The 20278-nt window shown below is 44.0% G+C and overlaps 2 protein-coding genes across 2 annotated transcripts; both read left to right on the top strand.

Annotated features, from left to right (window-relative positions):
* The first annotated feature begins 6826 nt into the window (after positions 1 to 6826).
* On the top strand, positions 6827 to 8146 carry LOC120731000 (olfactory receptor 2K2-like). The gene has a single exon (XM_040027710.1). The coding sequence runs from the start codon at positions 6845 to 6847 to the stop codon at positions 7814 to 7816; it is 972 nt and encodes a 323-aa protein (XP_039883644.1). The 5' UTR covers positions 6827 to 6844; the 3' UTR covers positions 7817 to 8146.
* A 10725-nt stretch (positions 8147 to 18871) lies between these two features.
* Positions 18872 to 20007, top strand: LOC120731396 (olfactory receptor 5F1-like). The gene has a single exon (XM_040028406.1). The coding sequence runs from the start codon at positions 19032 to 19034 to the stop codon at positions 20001 to 20003; it is 972 nt and encodes a 323-aa protein (XP_039884340.1). The 5' UTR covers positions 18872 to 19031; the 3' UTR covers positions 20004 to 20007.
* The last annotated feature ends 271 nt before the right edge of the window (positions 20008 to 20278 follow it).

The following is a 20278-nucleotide window of genomic DNA, read 5'->3' as shown; positions in this document are numbered from 1 at the left end:
TTTAAAAAGGCTTTATACATTTCATGATGGTTGAGACATTGCATAACTAAAATAATTTGTTATACTTGAGCAATACTTGACTGAAAGATGAGTGATGGAAGAAGCATAGATAAAATAGTAATGTATGCACTCTGAACTGTGTGCATAGATTGGTTTTTGACCAGGACTGGATCATTCGAGATCTGAACCCTGTGGGTTCAGTGGCGAGCCAATCCCAAGAGAGTGACTGTAGACGGACCAGAGTACGGTGTGGCCAGCCGTGGGATCCATCTTCAGCAAACCTCAGGACTATAACTACATTCCTTGACACAGATAAGACTAACACTTTAAAAATCTACCCAGGTAGTGTTAGAACCAGTGGACAGAAACACACACACACACACGCACACACACACACACACACACACAAGGAACTCTAATTTCTCTTTCCAAAGAGAAGTGGACTGAGCGACAGGAGCGGAAGCTCTTTAATTGAAACTCTTTGGAGAATTTCCTTAAAGAGGATGTTTGGTTTTGATTTTATTTTTGAGCCCTTTAATGTGCGTTTGTGCACTGTAGGAAGCCAGCTTTAGACAGGCAGGGTTTGTAAACTTTACAACTTTCAATACAGTTTCTATTCAAATCACATCTTATCTATCATTGTGTGGTTCCTTCTCTGCTGATCCTTTCAAGGCTCCATAGTCTTACCTAGAACTTTCTGATACTAGTCCAAAGTTGTCGAGACAATATTTTAATGCGTATCTCATATTATTTAATTGTAATACCTGTTACACTATTGTGGGCATACTCAACCCATGGGAGTTGCTCACTCCAAGTTGTCTTATTGGTGGATGCCAAGCACTGGAGGGCCGCCTCGAGTTCCTGATTGGACCGTTCTTTCTGGCCATTAGTCTGAGGGTGGAAACCAGAGGAGAGACTGACCTGTGCTCCGAGGGCGTTGCAGAATGCTTTCCAGACCCGTGATGTGAACTGCGGCCCCCTATCAGAGACGATGTCCGTGGGGATTCCGTGAAGGCGAAAGACATGGTTAATCAGGAGTCGAGCTATTTCTAAAGCACTGGGGAGCTTGGGGAGGGGGACAAAGTGATCAGCTTTCGAAAAACGATCAATGACAGTAAGGATGACTGAGTTACCTGATGAGGAAGGGAGGCCCGTGATGAAGTCCATTGCAATGTGTGACCACGGGCGGCCAGGGGTCGGTAGGGGTTGGAGAAGGCCGGAAGATGGCTGATTGACGCTCTTGTTTTGAGCGCATGTAGGAGGGGCAGCAATGTATTCACGGACGTCCTTAGCTGAAGACGGCCACCAGGCGAAGCGTTGGAGGAAGGTAATGGTGCGGTGGACCCCAGGGTGGCAGGTGAACTTGGCCATGTGAGCCCAATGCAAAACTCGTGATCTGACAGTAGAGGGAACAAAGAGTAGGCCCAGGGACCCATACCCGTACAGGGTCCGGTTCCGTTCGTTGGGCCTCTCGAATAGCTGACTCAATCTCCCAGGTTTTTGCCCCGACAACACACGTGGAAGGAAGAATGGGGGCGTCCTGCGCAGCGTCTTCGGAGGTGGCAAATTGGCGTGAGAGGGAATCGGGTTTGACATTACGAGAGCCGGGTCTGTAGGTGATTGTGAATTGGAATCTGGTGAGAAACAGAGCCCACCTAGCTTGCCTGGTGTTGAGTCGTTTTGCGGACCGGATGTATTCCAAGTTTTTGTGGTCCGTCCAAACCACGAACGGGCAGCTCCCTCCAACCAGTGATGCCACTCTTCTAAGGCCAGCTTGATGGCCAATAGCTCTCAGTTCCCCACATCATAAGTATCAGAAGTAAGCACAAGGATGAAGCTTACCGCCTTGTCGCTGGGAGAGCACCGCCCCCACTCCTGCGTCCGAGGCGTCCACCTTCATCAACGAAGGGTTGACTGAGATCAGGTTGGATGAGGATGGGTGCAGAGGCAAAGCGCTCCTTCAGGCAAGAGAAAGCCTGGCGAGCCGGTTCATCCCAGCGGAAGGGGACCTTGGGTGAGGTGAGACGAGTCAGGGGTAGAGCGAGCTGGCTATAGTTGCAGATGAAACCGCGATAAAAGTTAGCGAAACCCAAGAAACTCTGAAGCTGCTTGCGATGGGATGGAGTGGGCCAGTTTAACACAGCCTGAACTTTGGAGGGGTCCGCTCTCAGGTTACCTTGTTCAATGACATAGCCCAGGAAAGAGACTGTGGAAGTATAAAACTCACATTTTTCCCACTTCACGAAGAGACGGTTTTCCAGGAGGTGTTGGAGGACCTGCCTGACATGGCATTCGTGTTCAGAGACAGAATGAGAGAAAATGAGGATGTCATCCAGATAAACAAAAAGGAAGTGGTTAATGAAGTCGTCGTTTACCAGGGCCTGAAAAACAGCTGGGGCATTGGTGAGACCAAACGGCATGACAAGATATTCAAAATGACCAGGGTGAGTGTTGAAGGCTGCTTTCCATTCACCCCCCTCCCTTATTCTTACCAAATAGTAGGTGTTGTGCAGGTCCAGCTTAGTGAAGATGGTGGCCCCCTGAAGGAGCTCAAAGGCAGAATTTAAAAGAGTGAGTGGATATTTATTCTTCACTGAGATGTTGTTAAGGCCCTGATAATCAATACAAGGTCGGAAGCTCTTGTCTTTCTTGGCAACAAAGAAGAAGCCGGCGGCCACAGGAGATGACGAGGGGCGAATGAGACCTGCGGTGAGTGATTCGTTGATGTATTTTTCTATACTTTCACGTTCGGGCTGAGACAGACTGTATAGGCGGCTGGTAGGGAGAGGTGCGCCTGGAAGAAGATCAATGCCGCAGTCATACGGCTAATGCGGAGGAAGCGAGCGTGCTCTATTCTTGCAAAACACTTGTTTGAGATCATGGTAGACGGGTGGCACGGAGGAGAGGTCCGGCGGCTTGGAGAGAAAAGAATTGGTTAGCGGTTCGGAAGAGGGGGTGGCAGCTTTAAGACAGGACATGTGACAATCCTCCCCCCCACCCCACAATGCTCTCCTTTTTCCAATCGATGACAGGGTTTTCTTGATGCAACCAACGGTAACCCAGAACTAGTGGCGTGAGCGGAGCTTGAAACACATACAGCTGTATAGTCTGGGAATGATTGCCAGAGAGAGTCAGTAAAACGGGCTCAGTGATATGAGTGATGTTAGGAAGCCGCTGGCCACTGAGGGCGGTGACTTGGAGTGACTGTGGCAGAGGCTCGGAGTTCAGATTTAATCGTCGGGCCAGCGAAGCGTCAATAAAGTTCTGTTCCTCCCCTGAATCGATTAGAGCCTTCAGAGGGTGGACCTGAAGCTGCACCGTTAATTTAGCTGCTAGCATGAGCCGTGGAGGAGACTGTGAACTAGAGACCTCGCCCACCTGAATTCTCCTCTCTACTGCGGCCTTTTGGCAGAGACGGGCAAACATTGGCAACATGACCCTTACGGCCGCAATAGAAACACTCACCGGCCCTCCACCGACGGTGCCTTTCCTCGAGTGAAAGGCGAGAGCGACCCAGCTGCATAGGTTGCTCACCCTCCTCCATGTTGTGCGACTCCGAATCTCTTCCGCCACTCGTGGCGCTTCCGCCCGATGCTGCTTCGCTGTGTCCCAGAGACCTCTGGGAAACGTAGTCCTCGGTTCTGCGGCGCACACGTAAATGCCCGTCCACCTTTACACACAACGTTATCACATCAGACAAAGTTTTAGGTAACTCTCTTATCACTAGTTCGCCCTTTAACTCATCACACACGTTGTTCAACAAAGTACTTATCAATGCTGGCTGCCCCCACCCGGTCTCTTCGGCCAACGTCCAGGACTCAATGGAGTATTCCGCCATACTTCGTCTTCCCTGCTTAAGATTTAGTAAACGGTGAGCTGCTGCATCAGCGCCAGTACCTCTCTCAATCACACATTTAAATTTAGCAAGAAAATCCTGGTACGAGATGCTGGCGTCAGTTCTCAAAACAGCTTGAGCCCAGTTTAAAGCCGGTCTGTCACGGTCTTGGTGGCAGACCGTGGGGGGATGTTGGAGAAAGGACCCAAACACTGGACTTAGTGGAATGAGCAGTGGGTTTATTTACAGTGAGGTAAATGTACACCATACAATAAATCTCCAAAGTGCTCCCTCGACTCCCGTGACGTGTCTTCCCCTAAGTGCTGGTATCTCGTGCTCTCTGCCCTGTGCCTTCGCACACCCCGTGTGTCTTGCAGTCCTGTGTTCCGCTGTCCTCCTGAGAAAAAACGACAGACACAGCCGTTATGGCACCAACTCCAGCAGGCATACACTGACCAGCACTATCAACACTGACATGGAGTCTAACTCAACGATCCTGCGCCGGAGGAAGCTCCATCGCTCTGTTAAGTAGCTCCCCCGACGAGCCCGATCAGAAGCAGGTGTGTGAGAACCTAGGCGTGACCGGCAGCCGGCAGGGCCACACCCATCAGGCCTGCAGATGGCTGTCCTTCATTCTTCAGTCACACCCGCAGACACCCACACACCCACACCAGCATGGAACACAAGAGCACAGTGCAGCAAACATACATCCAATACACTAATAACAATAATAATAACAATAACAATAATGGTTCACACTGTTCACGAACCCCGAGTCCCCGGAACCGGGTCCGTGACACGGTCTGCGTAAGAGCTGGACAAAAAAGGCAATCTTAGCCTCGTCAGTTTCATATGTCCTCCGCAACTGTCTAAACTGCATTGTTATTTGGGTCAGAAAACCAGCACACTTGTGAAACTCACCCGCAAAGGTTTCCGGTGTTGGCAAAGCTCGCGCCGGGGGGCTCCAAGCGAGTGGGATGAGGCGAAGCCAAAGGCCCGGGTGCTGGAGGCTCAGAAGCTGGTAACTGTGAGGAGACAGAGGGAGGAGAGGCTGCTGGGCTTACCAGGGGTACGCGCTGAGCAAGGGCCTGCATTAGAGCGGCCAACTGCTGATTGATGAGCTGCAGCATTTGTTCGTGGCGTTCCAAAACCTCCTCAGCCGTGAGGACGCGCTGCTGGGCGGCAGAGTCCGCTGAGTCCATATTCTGGCTGGATCGTTATGTTAAGGTTCAATGCAGGGGACTCAAACGCGGGACTCCTGAATCAGCTGAACACAAGGGAAATCCAAGGGGGAAATCACTCGCTCTCCAACTCTCCACATACACGACGGCAGTCTTTCTTTTCACACTTGACACACAGATTCACACGGGAAAGGTAATCCAGGGGCTCTGTAGATAAGGAGACAGGAATGAGAACGATATTCACAAAAGACACTTGACTTATCTTGAGCTGTAGCTTGACTTTCACTGACGCGTGGCAGACAAAGATCCAGCGAAGACCAGCAGTCACTTCCTAGCTTAAATGCCGTTCACCTTGATGGGCATCAGATGTGTTCTTTTCTGTGGGTGTGGGCGTGGGCCGAGGGCGTGAACCCACAATGAGTTCCGCCCCGGCGATGGAGAGGAGGGGAGAGAGAGAGGTCGAGAGAGAGAAAAAGACAGAAAAAGCCGATCAGCATCTCGCCCCAGGCCGTGACACTTGGGGCAGGAACTCGTCCCTGACCTGAAGTGGGCCCTCCACCCTTTTCCGGCTGAGGACCATGGCCTCAGATTTGGAGGTGCTGATTCTCATTCCCACTGCTTCAAACTCAGCTGTGAACCGTTCCAAAGCGAGCAGAAGGCCATCACCTGATGAAGCCAACAGAACCACAAAGTAGAGATGAGATTCTGAGAACACCCACAAAGAGCTTTCTGATGTAGCTTTGCCGCTGCTGCAGGTGGCTCAGCACAGAGTGGAGAGCTACGTTGATGGCATCTTCTGTGGATCTGTTCGCATGATTTGCAAACTGGTAATCACTGGTCTGATCCACAATGAAGACGAGTCCACGTACAGACAGGAGGTGGACCAGCTGTTCCACTGTTGCAGTCAGAACCATCCGGACCCGACTGTGGAGGTGACAGTGAACCTTCAGACTCGCCCTAACTATCCTTAAAAATAAAGCACTTACCGTGGATCACTTCAGATTCCTAGGACCCACCTTTCCACGTGATCTGAAGTGGTCCCCACATATAGACTCTATCCAGAAGAAGGCCCAGCAGAGGTTGTGGTTCCTGCAGCAACTCAGAATTTACAACCTGATCTCTGAGACCATGGTTTTACACAAAAAAACTTTGATTTAGTCTTTTCTGGGCTGGAGGAAAAGGGGGTGATCGTGGTGCAACGATAAGGTTACACCACTCTGCAGAAAATTGGAGAGGTACCTGGGATCGAATCTTTCCATTGTGGAATAGGAAAGGTAGAGAGTGAGCAGGTGGCAGAGTAACAGGTAAGTAGAAGGTAACAGGTGCAAACAAGTATTTTTTCCACAGAGTTACTAAGAGGCAAAGACGAAGCAACATTCACAAGAACTTCTTACTGTCTTACTAGTGACTTCAGCAAACATCAGAGAGCCTGATCATTATCACTGAAGCAACAATGATCTGACTGGACTACGAAAGACTACAAACGAAAAACAGAAGAAAACCACAACCAGTCCTGGACAATTATGTTTAATTGGCATAAATGTAAGAAATTCCTAACAATATTATGAAGAAAGCATCTTTTAAATAAAGTTGTAAAACGTTTTAATATTTCTATTTCAAGAACCTGCAGGTTTGTTTTATTATGTGTTTAGTACATGATACATATTAAATCCCCTGTGATTTTCCAAAGCTGTGAGCTTTCATTCCAGATCAATGATTGGCTGGTTTGAAATCCCAGCTCACGTGTTGCTGTTATCTGTACCTGATAGAGGAGAGAGGAGAACAGATACAGTGAGAGACTAGGCTTCACTTAGATCTCTCAATCACAATGAATAATGTTTCTGTAATAACAATATTTTTTCTTTCAGGTTTCAATGAAACAGTCAGTCACAGATTTGTTCTCTTTTTCCTCAGTTTGTTGTGTTACTGCATCATTTGCCTGCTAAATGTTTCTCTCATTGTGATCATCATCTTGGACAGCAACCTCCATGAATCAATGTATATTCTGCTCTGTGTCTTTTGCATGAATGCACTTTATGGAACAGCAGGTTTCTTTCCCAAATTTCTCTGGGATCTCCTCTCTGATGTTCATCTCATCTCATATTATGGTTGCCTTATTCAGACTCAGGTGATTAATTCTTTTGTCTGCGGCGAACTGTCGATTCTTGCACTCATGGCATATGACAGATATGTGGCCATATGTCAGCCACTGAAGTACCACTCTATCATGACAAAGCAAAGAGTCATTAGGTTTGCATGTTTTTTGTGGTTAACAACCGTCTGCATTGCGGCTACAAATGCCTTTCTAACATCCAGACTGAAGTTATGCAGCCCGTATCTTTCCACACTCTTCTGTGTGAACTGGATTATTGTTCAACTCGCTTGTTTTCCAGCACAAACTATAGTTAATGGCATATTTGCAAATATTACAATAATTATTTATTTGCTTCATGGTGTTTTTATAGTTTGGTCCTATATGTATATCATTCAAACATGTGTAAAGTCTATAGAAAACAGGGCAAAGTTCATGCAAACATGTGTCCCACATCTCGTCTCATTATTTACTTTTGTTGTGGCAATACTTACTGATGTTATAAGTATGCGACTGGGTTCGAAAGAGTTGCATCGGACCCTTCAAAACTTTGTAGCAATAGAGTTTCTTGTCATTCCTCCTATTATGAATCCTCTGATTTACGGTTTCAAACTGACCAAAATTCGAAAAAAATTTTATAGTGTTGTTATTTTAAAAAGAACTCATTTTTGTTTTATTCGATCAGAAAATAGTTTCACACACAGCTAAGTGTCACACCCATTGTTTGACATCCATTTTAAAATAAGTCCAAAAAAATGTTTAATTTTTACTGAAATTTGTGTTTTATTTGGAGTTGTCTGAAAACATGTCTATTGATGTGAGCGGATATGACGTTTTATTATTTATCTGCATTTCCCAGATGATTTACAATTTGTAGATGTCTTTGCACTAAATGTATTTTTGATGGTCACCTGCCTAATTACCAAAAAAACACTGATATGTAGAAAGGCTGTAAATTTCACTCTCTTTCTTCTCATTACCGTTCAAGGAAATAACAGGCACCGTGGAGACTGCACATGTGAAAAGGATTAAAAGACAAACTGTCAGAGATTTACAGTTAACAAACAATCAGGTGAATAATCAACACTGAGACACTTGTGTAGGTTAACGTGCTGCACGGGTGAAAAGCTCAGAGCAAATCACCCCGAGCTGCAGTATTCGTTTATTTTTATAGGATACATCGTCAACATGCAAATATAATCACATTTCCTCTTACACGGGTCCTGATGCTGTCTGTGTGTAAGCTGTGTGTGTGTGTGTTACAAAGTATGTGTGCTGCAAGTCAATTTCTAAGAATAATATACTGCGAGTCAACTTCTGCAGATGTGTATTTCTGTACTGATCTCTTGTCAGCGTCACAGGGTCAGCTTCCTGTTTCAACAGAAAGCTGTGTCTGGTGAAATATGTATAACATAACATTTGAAGCATAATCAAATAAAACAATAAAAATTCCTTAATATTCCCACCTGTTGTTAAAATATTTCACCACTTAATCATACTTTATTATCAGCCAACAATCACTTGCTTTCAACACTTTCAATTGTAGCATCATTCAGTATGTGTGAGTGTGTGTATTCCTATACTAAATCTTCTTGTGGCAGTCCAACATAGGTGATCACTGTGGCCTGTACCATTTTGTCAATCATTGATCTGATACAGGGTAGAATGCAAGTTGAGAACATGCAAAGCAATAAAAGAAGAACTCCGATCATGAGGGTCTTCCAGCTGCCGCTCAGCAGCCAGGTCAGCCAGTCCTCTGTGTTCATGACATAGTCTTGTTGCTGTGCATTACTCAGTTGTCGTAACTTCTCCAGGGCGGTGGTCATGGTCAAGGAATGCACGTTATCTGGAATATAGGTGCAGCAAGTGGTGTTGAATAAGACACAGAGGCCCCCTCTCTCAGCGAGAATCATGTCCAGGGCGACTCTGTGTTGCATGACCACTATTCTGATCGCGTCGATTTCCTCATTCTGAGCCTTGTTTTATCCATGTTGAGCTGTTCAGGAAAAGTCCAAATCGGTAGTCAAGAGTCTCGATTCTTAGCATGTTTTTTCCATTCCCGATCCATGGGAAAAGTGAGTGCAGGACTTTCTGTCCGGTGGTCCACAACTTGAACTCCACTGGCACATCACTGCCCCAGATTGGATCATGAGGTTGCACGTCATCAGTGCCCCTCTTGCGTCTTGGTTGGTCCTGATGGAATATTCTGAATGTGTGGTCTGACACTAAAATTGGGGCGCAGAGTCCGGTGCTGTTGGGTGGGATGGTGAAGTATGTCTTTGAGCCACATGCCCAAGCTGTACCCTGCACCCAATATGTGCCATTCAGGAAGCTTATCCGTGCCTTTCTGTCCTGCGGCATCCGGAAAGTCTGGGAGCAGTTCTGGTTCATCCCCAGCTTTCTGTTGCCGTATGCGAAGGTGAAACACATTGGATGTTGTATTCCTGGTTCCCTCCTGACGTTGAAAGATTTTCCCTTGTCATTGGTCGCATTCAGGTGTACCCAGTATCGGTCATCACAGCTGTAGTTCCAGTCTGAGACCTCTGGCGCACAAGAAACTACCTCATTAGGTTTATAGTTGATCAGTGTTCCATTACACCGTCGCAGGTCAATTTTTGTGACTTGTCTTTTTAACTCAAACTTGAAGGCGAAGATGTCTTCGGGGGAACATGTTCCGCTGGTGGCTTTGTAGAATATACATAGGGCTTCGGAAAGGCTGGGTGATTTTCCATACAGGGTGGCTTGCATTGCTGTTGTTGGGAGGTGTGAACAGACGTAGCAGCCAGTGTGGTTGTCTTCTGTATGTACTCGGTTGTAGACGTACCGGTACCAGGCATTGTTCAGCCAGGGGTGGTTGTGCTCTTTATCCATATCCTTTAGGTGTAAGTTGTTATATGACCATTTCTTCTGCAGGTGGTGCTGTGGGTCCTCGTCTTTCCAGGTGAGTATCAGTAGGCTCTCTAGGAGCACAATGCCAGTCATTATGAGGACAAGGTTCTTCATGATGACCAGGCACACCCGGGCTCCAGGTGAGTAGACCACTGGCGAGAAGACAAAAGGGCGGGATATACCCAAACAGCCCTTTCCTCCACCAGGAGAACACCTAGGAGTCAGGGGAACCGGCGTCTATGCTTGTGTTGTCACTCACTTTTTTGCAGTGGCTTTGGTGGATCCAAGATGGTCTTTCTGCTATTTTGCAGGCAGTCGGTGTGGTGGGCCTGATATGGGCCTTCCCACCTTGGTGAACTCCAATTTTTCCTCTGGAGCACTTTAATCAGGATCCAATCACCTGGTTTCAACCTGCAAGAAACTGGAGAGATATCGCTCGGCAGTTTATTGTTTAGCACAATCTCTTTATTCTCAAATAATTTAGTCATCCACTCTGCTGAGTCCTAGAGCTTCAGAGACTTTGCTAATTACATCATTAACAAAATGTGTTCCATTGTCTGATTTTATCAGAGTAGGAATGCCGTATGTAGGAATGAAATGGTTGCATAAACATTTTGCTACTGAGATTGCATCTGCTCTTTTTACTGGATAAATTTCTGGCCGTTTTGAGAACACATCCACAATTACTAGAGCGTATTTTGATGCTTGACATTCGTTCAGTTCTATAAAATCCATGTGAATTGTGTGAAATGGGTGCGGTTGTGTTGGGAAAAAGCCTCTTTTAGGCCTGAGGTTTCCCTGTGCATTATGTTTCTGGCAAATAATGCATGTTCTGATAAACTCTTGTTCTGAAGCTTCAAAATTTTGAGTATAGAAATGTTTGGGGAGGATACTCATCATTCCACCCCTTGACAAATGCTTTAAGCTATTTGTCACTAATGCTGCTGTCTTGTGTAGCAATTTTATAGCCGTGCTCCACACTTTAACCATTTCTTTTGCTCTGCTATAGGAGCGGCTTCCTATTCATCTTTAAGTACATCAAGTGGTATTAGATGTGAGGTTTCAGACATCAAAGTCTGTACAGGTTGCTGTGCTGCCTTCTTTGCTGCTCGGTCTGCAAAGTTATTGCCTTCAGTAATTTCTGAATTATCTTTTTTGGTGTGCAACGCATATTGACTGTCAGTGTGACTATTTATATCTTGACCCTTGTGCAGCATGCACGTATGATAGCCGTTAGTTCTGCACTCTGTGCCGAAAAAGAGGAAGTTAGGGCTTTACTTCTATAACTGTTTTTAGATGCAGAGCCATCTACAAAATGTCTGCGAATGTAGACTGTGGTACTGTGGTAAGCTGTAAATATCACTTCTCTGTTTCGTTTCCTCTTCTAGCTTCTTTAGAAAGCAGTGCGCATCTGCAATGCAAGTTTCAGAACATTAAATGCTTTTTCTGCTTCTGGGGTCCATTCTATTTTATCTTTCAGTGCTTGATTTTTTCCATAAATTAAGTTTGGCAATGGACCAGCCAACAGAGCATATGCAGGTATCCAGCATCTGGAAAAATTGCAGAGACCTAAATAACTCATCATTTGTTGTTTTGTGAGCGTTTTTTTGTAGCATTTTGCACCGCTAGTTTTCTGCTGTCTAACAGTGTTCTGCCTTCTCCCGTAAGCTTACGTCCAAGGTACGTGACCTCTTTGCTCTAAGGTCATGTACTAGCCGATATTTCCCCGTGTTTGCTTTTTTTTTTTACTGGGAAAATCGGAGTAGTACATGTTGCTTCAGTTGTTTTTATTAAAAGGCCTATTTTTAAATTACTGAACGCTTTTTCTTCTCTATAGATGCAACATTACATTTTCACTTAAGGCATGTTTAAATAATTTCTTGTTTCTCAAAGAATTCACACATTTCACTCATCTTACGTATTTCAACTTTGAAGTTAAAGTTTTCTTATTTCATCTCTCTCTCTCTCTCTCTCTCTCTATATATATATATATATATATATATATATATATTTTTTTTTTAACTTTGAATTGCTCACAGTTTACAGCTCTAAAACTGGGCATTTGTAAATCATATGCCTAATCACTATGTGTCACTGTGATCCAGAAGTATTGCCACAAATTTGTTTCCAAACCAACAAAATAAAATAATCAAATAAAACAAAAAACACAAAAAAAAAAAAAAACATATATGAGTCAGGACACACACAAAAAAAAAAAAAAAAATGCTGCTATTGAAACAGAGCAGAAGTGTGAGGGAAAACGGAGCTCACACTCTATCACTCATACAAATAGCAAGCTGTTCTTCATTGCGCATGTTTGTGTTCTTAGCCCGGTTTAATCAGTCTCTATGCATTAATCTCCACGAGCTTGTCCTTGTAAGGTTAATGCATTTTCTGCTTGTCCAGGTCTGTTTTGCTCCTGAAGAAACACAACTAAGACATTTTCATTATTATCCTGAGTACTTAAACTACCCGTTTCCCTCTCTCTGGTCAGAAATACCAACTTATGTTATGTGTATAAGTGTAAGCAGGTCTTCATTACTTTTCCTATGCATGTTAATGTTCAGTGAGTGTAAGCTGCTTTCTTCATTGCCTCTGCATGTTATAATCAGGTGTAATTCAAGCATCTTTTCACTGATTTCTTAATTCAAAACCATCTCACTTCTGATTCTTTCCAAAAATAATTTCACATGTAACAATTTGTGTATGTGTGTTTTCTATTCATTGTTAGACAGCTCCCTGTGCTGTCCTCTATGCAGCTTCTGTTCTAAAAACAAATAAATAAAAATGTTTAACTCGCTCATTAGCTTAGTAGTGTCCACATATTTAATTCAGCTTCTCAATCTTGTAGCTTTAGCTGTCATCTACAGGGTTTGGCTTATTGGTTGTTATTACAGATGTTCTCTATATCTCAGCAATATAGGTCTTCAAACATGTCAAGTAGTGCCTCTATGCACTTAAGTAGTTTGGATATTCTCTTTATTTTCTTCATCTCATATGTCTTTATACTGAGTTTGAGCAAACCTTAAACTTGATGCAGACTACGTCATAACAATTGTCCATCTCACATCATAGTGACTAGGTGCCACTTATGATTAATATTATATTTTTATTAATATTATCATCTTTTTCTTTCTATATAATAACAACAGTATATTACAACATTTTATCAGTGTATATCACTATACTACTACTGAGCCAATTTAATAGTTAGGATCATCTTACTCAGCAAACAGATAATTTAGAATTCATCCAATCTGTACAAATTTGCTTTTTCTCTGAACAGGTTTGTGCCTACTTTTTAGACTGGTCTTCTGTTTGCCTCATCTCAGATCCAACCTTCAGTCACATTCATTCTCTCTGTTGCATGTTGAACCAAGTAATTTATTATTATTTTTATTTTTATATTTTATTTTGTATCCATCAAGGGCTTCGGGTGGGCTGCAGTCCCACCCTCACCCAGGCTGGAGACATTTACCTTTTCACACACTTTCCTTGGCTGAACAATGACACGGCCTTAATCTACCTTATGCATCTCTCTTTTTTATAGAAAAGGTTTTCATGTGAATGATTTCCTTTTATTTATTTTATACAATCTGGGCATGATCGTCATGCCAACTATGTTTCATTGTTTAGTTCTGTTTGTAAGGTTCCTCCACCTATTTGTACTAATTTTGACCGGCGCCGGCAGAAATTTTCTCTAACCACTGCTCGTCAGCAGTGAGTTTTGTAGATTTATTACCCATTTAGTTTCGTTTTGTAGAAGGTTTGATTACAATGTATTTTATTGAGTTAAATATACAGTCAGACCCGTGAAGCTGTCACTGGCACGAAGAACGAGATAAGTTATCAACAACAGGCTTCTACTTTCAAGCTATTCTTGAAAGCGGTTGTCGATTTTACGTGATGACGCACAACTTTTTTTCTCATGCAGCCAGTACGTGAGCTATCAACGGTAAACAATTCAGTGGAGTAGTTCAGCCACCTTAATGTGCTGTTAAATCAACTTACTCCACCAACAAAACAGTAAAAACAGTTTATGCGCGCAATTTCTATCCTATGTTAGTTGACACTTTCCGTACACTTATTTACTTTCCAGTAAATTTAGACTTCCAGCCTTTTTTAACTGCGAAACGAGTGTCTATTACACTGCCAGTTTTGTCTTACAAGCGAGTCTTAAAACTGCCAGTCCCCGTAGGACGAGTTTTTTTGGAACAGTGTCACCCTAAACACCGATAGTTTTACGCAAGGTGTGTCAAATGTGGAATAATCACCTGGCTCCGCTGTTGCCGGTCTGTCGGGCGTCCACTTTCAAGCCCCAGCGCCGTGGGCCTGTAAAACGTCGGCCAGGACCCGAATTTTAGCTTCCCTGGACTTTCAACCCTTCCTGGAGGGCGCTCTGCAGAGACTTCGACGCAGGCTTGTCACGGCGTCGGGACTTGAGGAAGGATACCACTGTGAAATGGAGCATAATATTATTATTAATACCAGTCCATTAACGGCCTCGAAGGACCAATTAAATGTCAGAGATTTACAGTTAACAAACAATCAGGTGAATAATCAACACTGAGACACTTGTGTAGGTTAACGTGCTGCACGGGTGAAAAGCTCAGAGCAAATCACCCCGAGCTGCAGTATTCGTTTATTTTTATAGGATACATCGTCAACATGCAAATATAATCACATTTCCTCTTACACGGGTCCTGATGCTGTCTGTGTGTAAGCTGTGTGTGTGTGTGTTACAAAGTATGTGTGCTGCAAGTCAATTTCTAAGAATAATATACTGCGAGTCAACTTCTGCAGATGTGTATTTCTGTACTGATCTCTTGTCAGCGTCACAGGGTCAGCTTCCTGTTTCAACAGAAAGCTGTGTCTGGTGAAATATGTATAACAATAACATTTGAAGCATAATCAAATAAAACAATAAAAATTCCTTAACACAAACTGTTTTAGATGTGGCAGCACTATCAGAGTGTCAATCTATTTTGATATTATGCTGTCTTATAAATCTGATCCACAACCACATGGATGTGAAGCAGTTTTAGTAGTTTTCTCAGTTTATCCTCTTTTTCTTTAACACTTATTGAAACAGTCAGAGGTTTTAGCAACTGGACCAGTTTTAGAATTTCTGCTTAACAAACATCAGAATAAACACCCCGAGGCTGCTTTTATTGTTGCTGGCGACTTCAACCATACCAACTTAAAGACAGTCCTCCCCAGATTCCACCAACATGTCTCCTGCCACACCAGAGGAGACAAGACTTTAGACCATGTGTATTCCAACCTGGCTGGAGCCTACAAAGCCACACCCCTCCCCCACATTGGACAATCAGACCATCTCTCCCTGTTCCTCACACCTAGGTATTCACCACTCATCCAACGTGTGAAACCTGCTGTGAGGACAATTAAAGTGTGGCCAGAGGGGACAGACGCAGTGCTCCAGGACAGATTTAAAAACAAAGACTGGAATATGTTCACCCACACAGACCTGGACCAGTACGCCTCATCTGTACTGGATTACATCTCCGAAACCACAGACAGTGTCACCACCCAGAAACGGATCACCATGTACCCCAACCAGAAGCCTTGGATGAACCGGGATGTTCGTCTCATCCTGAAGGCCCGCAACACTGCCTTTAGGTCAGGAGATGCACACGCCTACAGTACAGCCAGGGCTAATCTAAAGAAGGGCATCAAAAAAGCCAAACACCATTACAAAAAGAAGGTAGAAGAACACTTCTCCAACTCCAACCCCCGACGCATGTGGCAAGGACTCCAGACCATTACAGACTACAGGACCACCAAACCCTCCCCCGCATCCTCTGATGTCTCCTTCCTCAACGAGCTCAACAACTTTTATGCTCGTTTTGAGCGAGGGAACCCCACAACCACAACCAAAGCAGACGTGACGCCAGACCACCAACCTCTGACTCTCTCCCCCATCGATGTAGGAGCGGTGCTGAGCAGGATCAATGTCCACAAGGCTGCAGGTCCCGATGGCATCCCCGGGCGTGTTCTCAGAGCGTGTTCTGGGGAGCTTGCAGGAGTGCTCACAGACATATTCAATCTGTCCTTGGCCCACGCTGTGGTACCGGCCTGCTTCAAATCCACCTCCATCGTCCCGATACCCAAAAACTCCAACCCATCTTGCCTCAATGATTACCGCCCAGTAGCACTCACCCCCATCATCACTAAGTGCTTAGAGCAGCTGGTCCTAGCACACTTCAAATCCTGTCTCCCCCCCACCCTGGACCCCCACCAATTCGCATACCGCCAGAACAGGAGTACAGAGGATGCAGTCTCCATCGCACTGCACTCTGTCCTCTCACACCTGGACAACAACAACACATACGCCAGAATGCTGTTTATAGACTTCAGTTCAGCATTCAATACAATCCACCCCTCACAACTCATCAGGAAACTGACAGACCTGGGCATCAGTTCCCTCATCTGCAAATGGTTACTGGACTTCCTGACCAACCGCCCTCAACATGTCCGGCTGGATAACCACTGTTCATCTACAATCACAATGAACACCGGTGTACCACAAGGCTGTGTGATGAGCCCTTTCCTCTACTCCTTCTTCACCCACGACTGCAGACCTGCTGATGGTTCCAACACCATCATTAAGTTTGCAGATGACACCATGGTGATTGGCCTCATCAGTGACAATGATGAGGCCGCCTACAGGGAGGAGGTGGATCGTCTGGCTGAGTGGTGCGACACAAACAACCTGCTGCTTAACACCGAGAAGACCAAGGAGCTCATCGTGGACTACAGGAGGAATGCTGACCCACATCCACCCATCCACATTAAGGGGACGGCTGTGGAGCGTGTGAGCAGCTTCAAGTTCCTGGGAGTCCACATCTCCAAGGATCTCACCTGGACGACCAACTGCTCCAAGCTGGTCAAGAAGGCTCACCAGCGCCTCTTCTTCTTGAGGACTCTGAGGAAGAACCACCTGTCCTCAGACATCCTGGTGAACTTCTATCGCTGCACCATCGAGAGCATCCTGACCAACTGTATAACAATCTGGTACGGGAACTGCTCTGCCTCGGACCGGAAGGCGTTGCAGAGGGTCGTGAAAACTGCCCAGCGCATCGCCGGAGCACCACTTCCTGCCATAAAAGACATCTACAGGAAGCGGTGTCTGAAAAGGGCTGGGAAAATCATCAAAGACCCCAGTCACCCATCACATGGACTCTTCACCCTCCTGCCCTCTGGGAGGCGCTACAGGAGCCTCCGGACTAAGACCACCAGGTACCGGAACAGCTTCTTCCCCACAGCTGTCAGACTCCTGAACTCTGCCTCCTGACATCTGACCCACGTTAAACTCATGGACTGAACATACACACACACACAATGGACAACTGTACCCTCAAACACACAATAATAACATGGACTGAACCACCACTCACAACCACTAGCACTTTATATAGCCTCTGTAGAAATTATCTACACCCTCACTTATCTTAACTGCACTACTGTATAGCTCTGTGTAAATAATCATTCTGTACATACGATAATAATTTTTAACCCTACAACTGTTTACAACTTGCATAGTTCCCATTTCTGTATAGCTGTATATCTCAGATTTCTGTAAAGTTATTTATTTCATATTCTGTATAGTTTTTCATATTTATATCCTGTCCATATCCTGTACATAGCTTGTACTCACTACAGCCTGTACATACTTATAGTTATAGAATATTCACAACATACTTCATACCGTGTACATTATAACATACCATAATAGACCCATTTCTGTAATATACTTACATATCTATATTATTGCTAATATATATTGTAATATATCTATATCACTAAAGCACTTCTGGATGGATGCAAACTGCATTTCGTTGCCCTGTACCTGTGCATGTGCAATGACAATAAAGTTGAATTCTATTCTATTCTATTCTATTCTAAAGAGCTTTCTGACGTACTTTGCCGCTGCTCCAGGTGGCTCAGCACAGAGTGGAGAGCTACGTTGATGGAATCTTCTATGGATCTGTTTGCATGATTTGTAAACTGGTAATCACTGGTCTGATCCACAATGAAGATGAGTCCGCAAACAGACAGGAGGTGGACCAGCTGTTCCACTGTTGCAGTCAGAACCACCCGGACCCGACTGTGGAGGTGACAGTGAACCTTCAGACTCACCCTAACTATCCTTTAAAATTGAATACTTACCGTGGATCACTTCAGATTCCTAGGATCCACCTTTCCACGCGATCTGAAGTGGTCCCCACATATAGACTCTATCCAGAAGAAGGCCCAGCCGAGGTTGTGGTTCCTGCAGCAACTCAGAATTTACAACCTGATCTCTGAGACCATGGTTTTACGCAAAAAAAAAACGTTGATTTACTCTTTTCTGGGCTGGAGGAAAAGGGGGTGATCGTGGTGCAACAATAAGGTTACATCACTCTGCAGAAAATTGGAGAGGTACCTGGGATCGAATCTTTCCATTGTGGAATAGGAAAGGTAGAGAGTGAGCAGGCGGCAGAGTAACAGGTAAGTAGAAGGTAACAGGTGCAAACAAGTCTTTTTTCCACAGAGTTACTAAGAGGGAAAGACAAAGCAACATTCACAAGAACATCTTACTGTCTTTCTAGTGACTTCAGCAAACGTCAGAGAGCCTGATCATTATCACTGAAGCAACAACGATCTGACTGGACTACGAAAGACTACAAACGAAAAACAGAAGAAAACCACAACAAGTCCTGGACAATTATGTTTAATTGGCATAAATGTAAGAAATTCCTAACAGTATTATGAAGAAAGCATTTTTAAATAAAGTTGTAAAACTTTTTAATATTTCTTTTTCAAGAACCTGCAGGTTTGTTTTATTATGTGTTTAGTACATGATACATATTAAATCCCCTGTGATCTTCCAAAGCTGTGAGCTTTCATTCCAGATCAATGATTGGCTGGTTTGAAATCCCAGCTCACATGTTGCTGTTATCTGTACCTGATAGAGGAGAGAGGAGAACAGATACAGTGAGAGACTAGGCTTCACTTAGATCTCTCAATCACAATGAATAATGTTTCTGTAATAACAATGTTTTTTCTTTCAGGTTTCAATGAAACAGTCAGTCACAGATTTGTTCTCTTTTTCCTCAGTTTGTTGTGTTACTGCATCATTTGCCTGCTAAATGTTTCTCTCATTGTGATCATCATCTTGGACAGCAACCTCCATGAATCAATGTATATTCTGCTCTGTGTCTTTTGCATCAATGCACTTTATGGAACAGCAGGTTTCTACCCCAAATTTCTCTGGGATCTCCTCTCTGATGTTCATCTCATCTCATATTACGGTTGCCTTATTCAGACTAAGGTGATTTTTTCTTTTGTCTGTGGTGAACTGTCGATTCTTGCACTCATGGCATATGACAGATATGTGGCCATATGTCAGCCACTGAAGTACCACTCTATCATGTCAAAGCAAAGAGTCATTAGGTTTGCATGTTTTTTGTGGTTCACAACTTTCTGCATTGTGGCTGTAAATGCCTTTCTAACATCCAGACTGAAGTTATGCAGCCCGTATATTTCCAGACTCTTCTGTATGAACTGGAGTATTGTCCAACTCGCTTGTTTTCCAGAACAAACTGCAATCAATGCTATATCTGCAAATATTGTAACAATTATTTATTTGCTTCATGGTGTTTTTATAGTTTGGTCCTATATGTATATCATTCAAACATGTGTAAAGTCTATAGAAAACAGGGCAAAGTTCATGCAAACATGTGTCCCACATCTCGTCTCATTATTTACTTTTGTTGTGGCAGTACTTACTGATGTTATAAGTATGCGACTGGGTTCGAAAGAGTTGCCTCGGACCCTTCAAAACTTTGTAGCAATAGAGTTTCTTGTCATTCCTCCTATTATGAATCCTCTGATTTATGGTTTCAAACTGACCAAAATTCGAAAAAAAATTTATAGTGTTGTTATTTTAAAAAGAACTAATTTTTGTTTTATTCGATCAGAAAATAGTTTCACACACAGCTAAGTGTCACACCCATTGTTTGACATCCATTTTAAAATAAGTCCAAAAAATGTTTAATTTTTACTGAAATTTGTGTTTTATTTGGAGTTGTCTGAAAACATGTCTATTGATGTGAGCGGATATGACGTTTTATTATTTATCTGCATCTATCCCAGATGATTTACATTTTGTAGATGTCTTTGCACTAAATGTATTTTTGATGGTCACCTGCCTAATTACCAAAAAAAACACTGATATGTAGAAAGGCTGTAAATTTCAGTCTTTCTTCTCATTACTGT

This window comes from Simochromis diagramma, unplaced genomic scaffold (assembly GCF_900408965.1).
Source record: "Simochromis diagramma unplaced genomic scaffold, fSimDia1.1 OVJJ01000343.1, whole genome shotgun sequence".
Taxonomy (NCBI): Eukaryota; Metazoa; Chordata; class Actinopteri; order Cichliformes; family Cichlidae; genus Simochromis; species Simochromis diagramma.
The sequence above is the reverse complement of the archived record's forward strand: the minus strand, read 5'-3'. Positions and strand labels throughout refer to the sequence as shown.

Bases quoted from the DNA above. Each gene is read 5' to 3' on its own strand.
- LOC120731000 (XM_040027710.1), top strand. From the start codon at position 6,845: ATGAATAATGTTTCTGTAATAACAATATTTTTTCTTTCAGGTTTCAAT.
- LOC120731396 (XM_040028406.1), top strand. From the start codon at position 19,032: ATGAATAATGTTTCTGTAATAACAATGTTTTTTCTTTCAGGTTTCAAT.